This window comes from Coenobita brevimanus, chromosome 47 (assembly GCF_032717465.1).
Source record: "Coenobita brevimanus isolate Jiangsu-jjx chromosome 47, ASM3271746v2, whole genome shotgun sequence".
NCBI classification, from domain to species: Eukaryota; Metazoa; Arthropoda; class Malacostraca; order Decapoda; family Coenobitidae; genus Coenobita; species Coenobita brevimanus.
This window is the reverse complement of record NC_137000.1, coordinates 28,170,434-28,185,445: the sequence shown is the minus strand read 5'-3', so window position 1 is coordinate 28,185,445 and position 15,012 is coordinate 28,170,434. Positions and strand designations below refer to the sequence as shown.

The window sequence follows — 15,012 nt, the reverse complement described above, 5'->3', positions numbered from 1 at the left end:
ACGCTACCTTGATTTGACTCTTAATTAGGCCTCAGGTGACGATTCTGCTCGCCACTGGGAAACCTACCGAGGTCTGAAGGTTAATATATCTATTTAACGGCAGCGAGAGTGGACAGAGAGACATTATTGTACTGAAAGGGAAAATGGAGATTGCTGATAACCTCTTCATTACAAGGGGTCTCTCATAAGCAGAATAAAATCATATGAAGGTACCACAAAATCAAAACACAGAAGTCGTCTGTGTGGTGAAAGAGTCAAGGTCTTTGAGCGACGTCCTTCTTCCCTCGTGCAGAATGGTACGTACGCGTGTGTGTCCCTGTGTCCTAACGAGGCCCTCCTGCCCAGTGCCCAGTGCCACAACCCACACCTGGTGACGCTGCCGGGACGGTGCTGCAGGGAGTGGATGTGTGACGCAGCGCCAGGTCAGTTATCCCCTCACCCCCTCACCCCTCCCCAGCATCACCAACATCCCAGCATACAGGTCAGTCAGTATACAGGTAGGGTCTACAGTAGGTCAGTGATAGGGTTTCAGGTCAACGCCAGGTCTGCTGGTCAGCGCTGGATGAGGTCAACGCCAAGATTCCTATACCACGCCAGGGTCAATGCCAGGAACTCAGGTCAGCCTTAGGAGTGGTCGAGGCCAATATACCTGATCAACGCCACGCCTTTCTAGCCTATGTCAAGACTTCTGGTCCACGCTAAGGTTTCCGTCAACGCCCTGTATCAACCTGGAAGTTATGGTGGCTTCTGTTGCTGATGTGGGTGTTCGTCCTCCATCTCCGTGTCACACATCTGCCTCGGTCTTCCATCACTCCTTGAAGCTCAGTGTAGCCCAGGATACGAGGTTAGTTAAGGATTTAGGTAAGTAATTCCTGTAACAAAGTCTCTGGTGGGAAGAACGGCCGAGAAATCCCAGGAATATTATGAAATGCGAGTATCATTCAATGTCCTACTGATCCACTAATTTTTCTCTGGTATCATATATAAATAAAAACGAACTTGAAGCCAAATCGTAAGGGGGAAAAGTTTAGAGCATGTCGTCTGAAAATTTTAAGTTTGTATAAGCATAGGTATTGGTTAACGTTGGAGGAAAGCGAACAATTTCACAGTTTCTTACGTAGGACAAATTCGCACGTCACTCAGAGAACTGCATAACGGTTTAGAGCAGATCCCCGTCGATAGGCTGGCGAAGGAAATCGAAATCGGAGAGATGCCGGAGCGTGGGAGCGTGAAAAGCGAGTGGGAGAGAGACGGCAAGCAAGGCATCTGTGCTTCCCAGATTCGTGAGTGATGGAGTGACTTCCTTCAATACTTCAGCGGGAGAAAGGCGCGGCGGGGAATATTCCAAAAGGCGGGGAATATTCCAAAAGGCGGGGAATATTCTGACGGGACGGGTGGGAGAATTTGACGGAATATCGGAAAGGCTTGCGAGGCTGAGAGCTGGGGATTTTGAGGGACAGGGAGGGTGACGGGGACTGTGTTGACGGCTGGCACTCAGGGCAGGGAATGTTTTAAAAGGAAAGAGGCGGAAGACAAGGGAACAACGGGTGGGGAATATTTTGAAAGGATGGGGGAGGAGGACAAGGGAAAAACGGGTGAGAAATATTTTGAAAGTATGGAGGAGGAAGACAAGGGGAGAAATATGACACAGGCACGGCGGCGGGAAGTAAACGGAGAGGCGTTCATATGCAAGTTTCAACCTTTTCAGCACGAAGACGTCATTTATTTGTAATTCTGTCAATAAACAAATTTAGAGAGTTTACGAGATATTTTTCGAACAGAAGTTACATATAAATCATTAATCCCTCCAACATGAGAGATTTTTCCTGAACTGAACACATTCCTCTAAAGGTAGAAAGAATAAAAAAAAATATATATATATAACATCGTGGTGAATGAGTTATAGGCTAGGAAGGCAAAAAAGGTGAAAGGGATATAGAGAGCTAAATATAAAATGGACGCTTGGAAAGAGATAAAAAATGGTCAAGAAAATGGGAAAACCAAGAAAAATAATAGGGAAATAAAGACTGGCATTACTAACGAAGAAAACTCAAGAAACCTGGGAAGACTTAGACCGCTTATACATGACAACGTACTTTGCTATTCTTACTTCCTATAGACGATTTTATTAAGCCTACAGGAGGGCTTTTGCAACTGGAGGGGGTTAAATATAGCCGTAAAAACCCCCTTCACTGTTACAGGCCTCTCCTAAGCTGAAAGAAATCGTCTGAAGGTAGCAAGAATAAAATAGCAAACCACGCTATCGTTAGCATAGGGAGTAAGGACGCGCAAGGAGGCATCGCAGTTATCTTATCGTAGACTGATAACGGAGGATAAGATTTTTTTTTTTTTACATTATATACAGGAGAATATCTGCGGGAAACTCTGAAGGACCCGGAATCCGATGGGGAAAGTGCAGATTACGAAAAGAGTAATATAAATTGAGACGCAGGATATTTCTCGATAGGAGGGATACCAGATTTTGGCTGAAGGGAGCAAATATGAAAGAAAATTAACTGACCTACATGAATAACAGGGAAATGAGAGAGAGAGAGAGAGAGAGAGAGAGAGAGAGAGAGAGAGAGAGAGAGAGAGAGAGAGAGAGAGGATTATTTTGATGTAGGAGGGGAGCCGGGGAGAATCTGAGAGGGGTAGAGTGGCGAGGGAAAAGTGAAACGATTACCTGGCCTGAAATTCAATTAGACCTGGTGTGCAAAACAATATCAGACAGGGGCGAGGATTAATGACAGGTGAGCAGCTTAAATTTACATACACGGCGCTGTTAATTACCTGACATGATAGCTTTTGATGCCCAAGGTTATACGGAAACTTGTTAGAAGTAATCGGAGTTCTTATTTTAATGAAGCCAATTAGCGAACGCCAAGGCAAAGATATAAAGATGGAGGGCTGTATTACGTTAAGTGTAATTATATATATGGGCAATACTTACAGACTCCATGCACAGGATAGCTATGTCAATATTATACTAATTATAGAAAGGGTTGGCCTATAAATTTTCCAGCAGCTACACGTAGGTCAGGCCTATAACTCTTCCACTAGCTACACGTAGGTCAGGCCTGTAACTCTTCCATAAGCAACACGTAGGTCAGGCCTATAACTCTTCCACTAGCTACACGTAGATCAGGCCTATAACTCTTCCACTAGCTACACGTAGGTCAGGCCTATAACTCTTACATTAGCTACACGTAGATCAGGCCTATAACTCTTCCACTAGCTACACGTAGGTCAGGCCTATAACTCTTACATTAGCTACACGTAGATCAGGCCTATAACTCTTACATTAGCTACACGTAGATCAGGCCTATAACTCTTACATTAGCTACACGTAGGTCAGGCCGATAACTCTTACATTAGCTACACGTAGGTCAGGCCTATAACTCTTACATTAGCTACACGTAGGTCAGGCCTATAACTCTTACATTAGCTACACGTAGGTCAGGCCTGTAACTCTTCCATTAGCTACACGTAGGTCAGGCCTATAACTCTTACATTAGCTACACGTAGGTCAGGCATATAACTCTTACATTAGCTAAACGTAGGTCAGGCCTGTAACTCTTCCATTAGCTACACGTAGGTCAGGCCTATAACTCTTACATTAGCTACACGTAGGTCAGGCATATAACTCTTACATTAGCTACACGTAAGTCAGGCCTATAACTCTTATACTTTAGCTACACGTAGGTCAGGCCTATAACTCTTACTCTTCCACTAGTTACACGTAAGACAGGCCTATAACTTACTCTCACATTAGCTACACGTAGGATAGTCTGTAACTCCTACACTAGCTACATGCATAATAGTCTAGTGCATTCATTACCCTACATAGCCATGGACAAAACCATCTTCCTAAGGCTACCCACATTATGAATATGATAACACCGATACCAGGACATCTCTGATACTCTTGACAGTTATTATGCATTAACATGATTCAGGAACCCTATTTTTTTTTTTAAGACAAGTCATTAATTCTCTGAAATACTCCTTCGGATATCAAGAAACTTTTGCAATGATCTAATTAAATTTTTGCACAACAGTAATCTGTTTTTGTGATATACTGTCAGCATATACAAAGCACATTATGATGCCATCTGATTTAAGGTCCTTATGGCTGTTCTTGCATCTTTTCTTTTCTTGGCAGGTGGCCTCGTTAATTACCATGTACATCGTTGGATGTCAGACAGTTTTCGAAAAAGTTTCCTCCTGCCAAGCCCTTACATGCCTACACTGGACATACCTAAACTTATTTTGTAGCCATTTCAGTGACCAATTAAGACCCTCACATGTCTTTGTTTTTTTTATTATAACAGGGTGCCGTAGGAGTTCTGTACTATCCCTTCAACAGCTTCGAGTTGCCTTGCTCATTTTGCGCCACATCTTTCCTTATATTTTCCCTCCTTTTTCCCTTTCCTCCGACTCATAAGACCAGTGTACATTTTGTTCTACTGATATACTTTAAGTTGACCTAAAATTGGCATCTCACTGTCTTGAGTGCTGAGTTGCAGCAAGAGATTAACACTAGAATATTAAATTAGTCACGAAAAGGTGCTAAGGAAATGGTGTAGAGGCATAGCACTGTCCTGTTCTGCCACTGAGCACTGTGAAATGTGCCGGACAAGGATGAAAATCTAGGCCAAGTTAATGTGAAAGGACTATAGTTGCGATATTGCTTGTCTCTCTTAGTATGGGTAGTCTTTTCTATTGAGGTGTTCCCCTTTGGCATCCTGCGTTTATCACTATTTTTGAAAATTCTCAATGCGTGTCTGTTGGATATTCCCAGTGCGCTGTTGTTGGAAATTCCCAGTGCGCTGTTGCTGGAAATTCTCAGTGCGCTGGTTTTGAAAATTCTCTGCGCTGTTCTTGGAAATTCTCAGTGCGCTGTTACAAATGCTGATATATGTCCGCCTGAAATTATGGGATGGGAGACTTGAGGAATTTTGCGTCTGCTTTTACGTCGTTTACTAGTGCTGTTGTGGTCCACAGCTGTCCAGTGTAGTAAGTCGCCTGTCGGTCGCTAAGTGTCCGGCAATAAATCCTGTGTCTCTTGCCTGAGGTGTACGACGATCAGGTAGAGGTGTGAGTTGTTAGTTTGGTAAGAAAAAAAAAAAAAAAGGGGGAGAGAGAGAGAGAGAGAGAGAGAGAGAGAGAGAGAGAGAGAAAACGGAAAAGGAAGAGAAAACGAAAAAGGAAGTGCATGGGTCTGGCTGGAGTGTTTATTCGGTATTGCATCTTTATTCATTTCAATAAACACCATTTTCTTTTTTTTTTTGTTATTGTTGTTGTGATCTTTTAAACAAGGAAAATAGAGACAGCCATGAACAGAAGTTAATTTTCCCCTGATATCGGTTTAACGGGCGCTTATTTGGCCTACACGAGTCCTTAATTCTCGCTACGTTCTTTTTATTTCCTGTTTCATCGACCCCCGCTGAGTTTCTTTTCGCTCAGGTATTGCCCAGCTAATGTATGCAGGCTATGAAGAGCACTTTTCCCTCTTTTGATCTTGCGTCCGGTGCCTCTTTCATTATCTTACACCCGGCAACACTACCTCTCTCTCTCTCTCTCTCTCTCTCTCTCTCCACGGTAACTACGAGCAAAACAAATCCAGCTCTTCATTGGAGCAACTCAAGATATAACACCCTCTGCATTTCTAGGCATTACAATACTTACAAGAACTGCCAAGAGAGAAGTTTCCAGGGCTCCTACGCTCCTTATGAGAAAAAGAGATTAAAAAAAAAGAAAAGAGTGGGTGATGGGTGGACGCTATGAAGATGATAGCTAGGGCCAAAAGAGTTAATAATATTTCAAAGCTCAATCATCTTTCATACGTTATATTATGCTGGTCTGAGGCGCCAGTGAAAATGTTATATATACCCAGATTACATGAGGAAATTATACTGGACGCAAACCAGACGTCACTAACATTTTGGGGAAAGTGAGATATTAATTTCTGTTTACTACACTCGCTAAAATTTCTTAAGTGTGTCAGAGATGTCCATAACTAAAGACATGCACTATCTACATTAATGAACCAAAATACTTTGAATATAATTTAGCGAATGACTGTACATGAAATAGGCTAACAGATGATAGATTAGCTACATACAGATATATAACTCTTCCATTAGCTACACATAGATCACGCCTATAACTCTTACGTTAGCTACACGTAGGTCAGGCCTACAACTCTTCCACTAGCTACACGTAGGTCAGGCCTACAACGCTTACGTTAGCTACACGTAGGTCAGGCCTACAACTCTTCCACTAGCTACACGTAGGTCAGGCCTATAACTCTTACATTAGTTACACGTAGGTCAGGCCCATAACTCTTACATTAGTTACACGTAGGTCAGGCCTACAACTCTTACATTAGCTACACGTAGGTTAGGCCCATAACCCTTACATTAGCTACACGTAGGTCAGGCCTATAACTCTTACCCTAGCGACACGTAGGTCAGGCCTATAACTCTTACATTAGCTACACGTAGGTCAGGCCTATAACTCTTACCCTAGCGACACGTAGGTCAGGCCTATAACTCTTACTCTAGCGACACGTAGGACGCGCCTATAACTCTTAAATTAGCTACACGCAGGTCAGGCCTATAACTCTTACATTAGCTACACGTAGGTCAGGCCTACAACTCTTACATTAGTTACACGTAGGTCAGGCCTATAACTCTTACATTAGCTACACGTAGGTCAGGCCTATAACTCTTACATTAGCTACACGTAGGTCAGGCCTATAACTCTTACATAAGCTACACGCAGGTCAGGCCTATAACTCTTACATTAGCTACCTGTAAGACAGATTATTAATTCTTACACTAGCCACTATAAGATATAATTCTACCCGTACAACTTTTCTGCCACTGTAGGACGACAACCGTAATCTGAATCAATCTCGTACTAATATAGGCAGGAAAGTAAAAAAAAAAAAAAAAAGACTATCTCAAGACACAAGATATAAGAAAATTTGCCTAAGCCTTCACCCAACCAATACTGCCTTACCTACAACAGCCATTGGCCCAGTAAGGTGATATCCCTCCGCCCCGACCCACCTCCCATCATCATCCCACAATCACGTCTACCAATCCTTTCTTTCTACCCCCACCCTCCCGCGCCTCGTGATGTGTGTGTGTAAGTCAGACTTTCATATTATACGGTAGGGTTCGTCTAATATATCGGTATTAATGGCAAAACCTCTAGTTCAGCATAAACATCTGTGGTCGGATAGACTCCAGATACAGTGAACTAGGACTTAAGATAATATATAACTGCAGGCCATTGTAAGTACCTAAGCTGAATATTTACTGAACTAGTACCAGTTCTGAAGTCGTATTACTCATAATAAATAGACAGATAGACAGATACCGATTTTAACAAGCACTTTACTCAGTCAGAAGTGGGATGGTTATAAAGTCACTAGTGAAGAGCAAATGCTACTGTTTTATCCACAGTATTACATCGGCGACAGGAACATGTGGTATATTGCATGAGTTAATTAACTTGCATTGTTTTGTCTATTTTACTTAATACTACTAACGTCAAGAAAAATAGGACTGCAGATAATATTAATGAAGATATGCATTGCACGAGTGACGACCTGCTATGAACACAATCAGATGAAGGAATATATACATGAAGTGGCAAAACAAAGCCGAATGTCGTCCGAGTTAATACAAATGTGAACTATATATTAATTTAGAAAAAATGTATATACCGGTATACTATATATATATATTTTTTTTCATAAAATGACAGTTACGCTGAATTCCACATCAAACGTGATTCCGTAATTCCCATTAAGAGAAATTAGGGCAATGAGAAATGTTTTATGCTGAAAATTCTAAAGCATGTCAATTTAAAATCATCAGCCACGGGAAAAATAGCCATGTGCATAATGTACAGTATGTTTTTTTTTTTTTTTTTTATGAAAGTATGTATGCATGTATGATGTATGTATGTATTTTCTGCGGGTCAACAGTAACGAAGGTATTTAAAAAAAAAAAAAAGAGACCAAGATGAACAAAATACAGGATGGTACGTATACAGCTCTCCCCAGTCTCGTGTGTCGCGGGAACGGCTCACACTGCTTTTAGACACTGGTAACGCTGACTGGGCCGCTCCTGCAACACGAGACAAATGTGTTGCGTAATATATTAATCACTGTTTTTATATGTACCAGTGTAATTAATATGGCTTGAAAAGAACGCATGAAGCAGAAGGTTAATGAGGGAAGGTAATACCAAGACTGTGCATTTGGGAAGCTTATGAGAGGGAAGACATTAATTACGAAGGGGCGTCTTTAGTATCCAAAATGTCTGGCGAATACGAAGGAAAATTAAACGTCCTCCGAGAAAAAAAATAAGACAGAAAATTTAGGGTGGATGAAACTAGAATATTTTATTATTCTGAAAACGGACACAAGATGGTTCATTATAATACTCGTCTTCCACTCCGCAGGCGATTTCTCGTGTGTTGCGGGGGTGGCTCAGTGAGCGTTATCAATGCCTGTTTTGCATCATTTATCCATTTCTTCGGCTGCCACATCTACGCCCACACCAGCACACTGAGCCATCCCCGCAACACAGGTATACCGCCGGGTGAGTCTCTAGTGCAGCGCTATGTATGGACTATCCTGAATATCCCGTAAATAATTAAAAACCAACTCGTATTCAAGTTGAAAAGACAAATACTGTGCCTTGTAACCAGGGATCCGGACGACAGAATACGTGTGGTAAATGAAATGAGACTTACACCCCTCTCGTGAAACCGCCAGCCCGTATTCTCATCTATTAAGGAAGGTCCCTAATACCTTTTCTTGGGCGATTCATTTTGCATATTACATCTTACTGTCATAGTCTGTGTTATATAAATTCTAACACTGCCATACTCTGGATTAATAACGTACAAAAGGATATTAACCACCCATATCCACAAATAAACTGCTAAGGATGGGGTTCTAGGGAGCCATCTAGCCCGAGGAGAAGGCGGGCCCAAGCCTTCCTAAGTTAGAGTGATGAGGCACGATTTACCCCTACCTAGTGGAGAGATTTGGTCCCGCAGCGAACCGTTCCTAGACTGATCAAGATGGGGTATATATTAAGACTTTGGAAGGGAACGTGTTAATTAAATTGGCGGGAACTTTGACCAGAACGAACGTGTTAATTAAACTGGCGGGAACTTTGACCAGAACGAAAATGTTAATAAAATTGGCAGGAACTTTGATCAGAATGAGCGTGTTAATAAAATTGGCGAGAACTTTGACCAGAATGAAAGTGTTAATTAAACTGGCGGGAACTTTGACCAGAATGAACGTGTTAATTAAATTGGCGAGAACTTTGACCAGAATGAACGTGTTAATTAAATTGGCGGGAACTTTGACCAGAATGAACGTGTTAATTAAATTGGCGGGAACTTTGACCAGACCAAATGACAACTAGAACTATTGGCAAAAACACCTTGCATTCATTTTCTATGCAGCTACATTATAATTAAGAGTAAAGAATATGGCATCAGAATTAAATACAAAGGATTTTTCCACGATGAGGACAGGAAGATATAGAAACTTTGAAAAATGTCGATGATAAGAGTGGCACAGAAATCCGTCAACATAAATAATTTCCTCGTAAAAACGTAATGAAATCGTAACGAACAACAACAACAACAAATATACCAATAACGAGACGACAGACAGGACATTATTTCATTCTCTTATACATGAAATAATAATAATAATAATAATAATGATGATAACAATAATAAGCTCGGCCCTGCGGTGACGTCATTTATACGGTACCAACTCACTTTCGCCTTCACATCACATCACATCACATCGCATCACATCACACACGCAGGTAAGTTCAAGGTAAATTTCCTGTTTCGTAATTTATGCACAGTTTCACGTGGCACTTCTAAGTCAATACTTGTGGGTCGAATGTGAACATCTAACAGGGATGGGACGATCTGAAAGGGTGAATAGTTGTATTTTGCGGTTACGGAATCAAGAAAGGAAGGAAGAGGGAAGGAAAGAAAAGAAGGAAGAGGGGAAGAAAAAGAAAAGAAAGACAGAAAGAAAGGGAGGGAGGAAGGAAGGAAAAAAGGAAAGAAAAGGAAGGAGGAATGAAAGACAGTCTGTTAAGCTAGTGTTCTTTACTGATGTTCATCCTTGATTGAAACAGCTTTTTAAAACACCATCCAGCAAAATTAATTCATAGACTTATCCAGGAGTTATATTCAGAATGGTAAACTCTCTGTGAACTCTACTAACTCCTTAAATCTTAAATCTGATGACGTAGTGTAACAGTGTCTTCTTGCTACTTCCAGACGATTTTGTTGACTCAGGAGCTGTTTTTTGTAATGACAAGGTTACAAATCCTGCCATTAACTCCTGCACTACATGCTTTATCTCCTCAAAATTATCTGAAAACGACAAAACTTGAGCTAAAAAATACGCCATCTGATTTAAGGGGCTCAGGATGTTGACAGATCGGTGAAAAGTAATTGGTGACCTTCCTCCGTCATCAAGGTCTGGAGGGGGCTGATGGTGGCGCGGCAGATGGAAATTCCTTGCCGGGGCTGACCGTGGCTTAAGAGGGAATTCTCTTTGAACTCCCAAGACGGTCATCGCATCAGCAGCTACAAGGTGATTAATCAGGAAAAGTGGCCTTCCCGTACGAGCTGCGTTTGCCCAGTGAAGCTGAATTTCCTATTAAAGAGGGAGCTTAAAAATACGAAACAGCCTTCACAACACAGCCATCTTCGTTAGAGAAATACAATCATCCGGCTCGCTGACCTGCTTCCAGCGAACATTTACGAACATTTAAGAAGAAGTAGGTCGCCATTCTTACTAATGTTTGAATAAGCAGAGGAAATCACAAGAGAACAGGACGCATCTTGGTTCAAAGCAGCAAAATGAGGCACTTTCTTTGGTCAGAGGGTCGCGAGGGGCAAGGAAAGTGATCTTCAAACGGAGACAGCGGCGGGAGACTCACTGGGCCGGGAGTCTTGACCTGAGCTGACCTATTCACTACCATGACCTCTTTTCCTTCCATATTCTTGCTACCATTAGACTATTTTATTCAGCCTACGATTTTTTTTTCTTCACTGACAAGGCTAGTATAGGCTTCATTTATCTCTTCATTACAAGAGGTCTCTCCAAAGCTGAATAAAATTGCCTGGAGGTAGGAAGAATAAAACAGAGAGGTATCATTGAACTGAAAGGTCTAAGGCGTTCTCCCCCCCACCCACCACGTTCTCAGCCAGCAGACTCACTCAACCACAGCGGCCTGAGAAGGAGGAGGAGGAGGAGGAGGAGGAGGAGGAAGCAACATTACCTTAACTAGGCCCTCAGACGGAGCTCTTACAATTTATTTTCTTTCTCCGTTATAATTTGAAATAACTGCCATCACTTTAGGTCAACAATTCTGCCTAAACACATATTTGTTGTCCTGCGCACGACATAAATCATCAGAATAAACATTAATATGATAAGCGGTCCCTTGCAAGATATCATTACTGTCAGGGTGGTATTGGAGAGGGACGCCTTCACGTAGAGGCACTGATATCTATAGGATGGTTCGCTGCCCAGTTATACAAACGTCCCTCATCTCCCTCCGTATCCCCTAACAGGAGGTGGTGAACTGTAGGAGAAAGGCAAGTTCAGTCTGCAGTCCACAGGGTTCGCGTTCAGATAAGCCTGTGCAACATCAAATTAGCCCGTGCAACACCAACAATAACAAGTGTCAATGCAGTATTTTAATTATATCTCTCCAGATCTCCGCTGTAAAACTAATTATATATATGTACTCGCCGGATTATCAAAGTATATCTCTCCAAACCTCCGCTTTAAAACTAATTATATATAATTACTCAGCCAGATTATCAAAGTGAGGCAGAGAATGTGCTCGTCGTTTACTACAAATTTCCACATTGTACCGATATATATTGGGTATTTGATCAAAAACTGGGATTTCTGAGCGCATAAATGACGTGTTAGGTGAAGATATCTGGTACGGTACGAAATCACCACAAGCGCTGTCAAGAGTGTTCACCGACTTGGTACAAATTCAAATCCTTCCAACTAGAATATAAAACAGGTTCTTCTAGACTTAAAACAGGGCGAAAATATTGTAAAGGGGATAAAATATGCTTAGGTCCTGTTTTACCTTCCACGAAACTCGATTATTCCTGCTGCATTTTCTCCCTCGCCTCTCTCTGCCTCCCTCGCTTCCCACTGCCTGCACGAAAGCATTACATTCAACACAAACCTTGCAATCTCTGTGCCAGTGTAACCTGTCCCGTCCCACAGAAACGAAAAGAGCATGGCATATCTACATCTGTCTATTTATCTATCTGTCAGTCGATCTATCTATCTATCTATCTATCGAGTGAGCTAATGATACACCCATAATACACACCAAGCGCCCACCTGTGCCTGTGTACTAGTGGTGTTGACGTGGCCAGGGGAACAATAATAAGGTTTACCGCTACACCCCCTCCCTCCTCATCCCGACACACCCCGCCCCTCCTGACCCCGCCACACCCCGCCCCTCCTCACCCCGCCACACCCCATCCCTCCTCACCCCGCCACACCCCATCCCTCCTCACCCCGCGCCCCTCCTCATCCCGCCACACACCCCGCCCCTCCTCACCCCGCCACAGCCCCCGCCCATCCTCACCCCGCCACACACCCCGCCCCTTCTCACCCCTCCCTCATCCCATTAACCACCCGACCCCCAGTATTAACCAGCATTAAATTCAATAACACGACACATTTCCCAGGCATAATCTACTGCATAAATTCTGTTGAGTGTGTTATATATTGCGTAAATTCTGTTGAGTGCGTTATATATTTCGTAAAGTCTGTTGAGCGTCTTTACTGCAGCATTATGACTTTATTTTCTCTCTCTCTCTCTCTCTCTCTCTCTAAGCAGAATATGGACATCTGGTAGTAAAAAAAATAGAGGACACACACACACACACAGAGGGAGTCAAAGGAGGCAGACGTGTGACATCGGCGCTCCGTACCGAACCAACACGGCCAGTGGCATTACCTAAATTAGTATCTTTATATGAGTCAAGCTCTGTACCAGGTTAGACTAAATGATTTTTCATTATTAAAAGAAAAAAAATAATAAGAAATTTAAACAAGACTTGTTCAAACAGAAAAGAGAACCAAGACGAAAGAATGCGCTCAGTCAGCTGAGGTTTGTTTAGACTACAGCAGCACGGGGAATGTAAGTACATACTCTGTACTTTTAGTATTGCAAAATGGATACATACTTTAGTAAAGCAAATTTGGAAAAGAAAAGGGATAAAGGCAGAAAGCAAAATGATGATTTCTACCAAGAACTGGTTGAAGTGGAGACTCACAATAGACTGGCTGAACGTGTACACAAACTAGAAATGGCTTTCAAAAATGAAATTGATGAAATAAAGAAGCAGATGCACTTCCAAAAGGAAGAAATAGAAAAACTAGGAAGGGAGGCCAACAAGAAAGACACAACCATCAGTGAACTAACAGTGGAATTGAGTACACTTAGGAAGAAAATGAGTGAAATGGCAAGTACAGTAGTCAATCACGAGAGTGTTATGGAAGAGTTCAAAAATGACACAGAGACAATTAGGGAAGTAAGCAGTCTGATAGACCAAAGCAGTGATACTGAGGAGAAGATAACACAGGTGAATGAAGCTGTGCAAAGCTACAAAAATGATGTGGAAACCACGTATGCTGAAATGGTGAAAGTAAAGAAAGACTTAGAAACAAGGGTGGAGGAAAAAAAACATTAAACAGGATGTGAAAAGAATAATCCAAAACAATCCAAAGTTAGTCAGAGACTCAGTAGATATAAACAAATCTATAGTAATCACTGGTATAGAAGAGGAAGAAGTAAAAAACAAGATCACAAGAGACAAAAAGGAGATGACAAATGTAATGAGCTTACAGAAAGAAGTATCAGAGGAAATCTGTAGTAAAGACATAGAGGAACACAAAAGGTTAGGGAAATACAAGAAAAGCAGGACAAGACCTCTAAAGGTGACTTTCCAGAGTGTAAACACTGTGGAGGAGATACTAAAAAATGCAAAGAATCTTATGGAAAAAGAGTTCAAAAATGTATGGATAAAAAGATGCCTAACACAAGAGGAACTGGAATTACTGAAAGAGAAAAGGGAGGAAGCAAAAACAAAAAATGAGGGAAGATCAGAAGAGAAGAAGATATTTTTTTTACAAAGTAATAGGATTGCAGGTACGAAAGTGGTACACAAACAGGATGGAATAAAAAGAAGGAAGGTAGTAAAACCATGTCATGACAAGTATATAAACAAGATGATAAAGTTGATGTACTCAAATGTGGATGGAATGGTATCTAAATTACTAGAGATGAATGATTATGTCAGAGAAAATGAACCACAAATAATATGCCTAACTGAAACAAAATTAACACCAAGGATATCCAATGACATACTAAACTCAGAGGAATACAATATATGGAGAAGAGACAGAAATTTAATAAAAGGAGGAGGAATTATAATATTAACTAAGAAAACTCTAAAAGTCAATAAAATAAAACTAGATATACCATCACAAATAGAACTGATTGCAGTAGAGATCAACACATCTGAAGGGAAAGTAATTGTAGCCAATTTGTACATGCCACGCAGATCAAACACATGGGAAAGAGACGAATATGAGGACCTGGCAGAGAGTACAATACAGAGTTTAAGATCATTACTACATAAAATGGAAGAGAAATCGGAAAGAATTATACTAACTGGAGATTTTAATACAAATATAAATTGGAATACTCTAGATATAATTAGCCAAGAAAGCTGTTGGGGCCAAAAGCTCCTGGATCTCGTGCAAGAGTTTTTCCTAACGCAACATGTGAGGGAAACCACCAGAAAAAGAGGACTCGATGTACCTTCAGTGCTAGATCTAATATTTACTAGGCAAGAAAATGATATTGACAGTTTAATATATCACCCTCCACT

General features: G+C 41.5%; 1 protein-coding gene across 1 annotated transcript in view; it reads left to right on the top strand.

The window, feature by feature from the left end:
• The window catches only part of LOC145399134 (uncharacterized), a 117,882-nt gene that overhangs the window by 64,506 nt on the left and 38,364 nt on the right, over positions 1 to 15,012 (top strand). Inside the window, exon 6 of the mRNA XM_080271873.1 lies at positions 293 to 422. Coding sequence (XP_080127999.1) covers positions 293 to 422 — 130 coding nt within the window. The remainder of the gene's footprint in view (positions 1 to 292; positions 423 to 15,012) is intronic.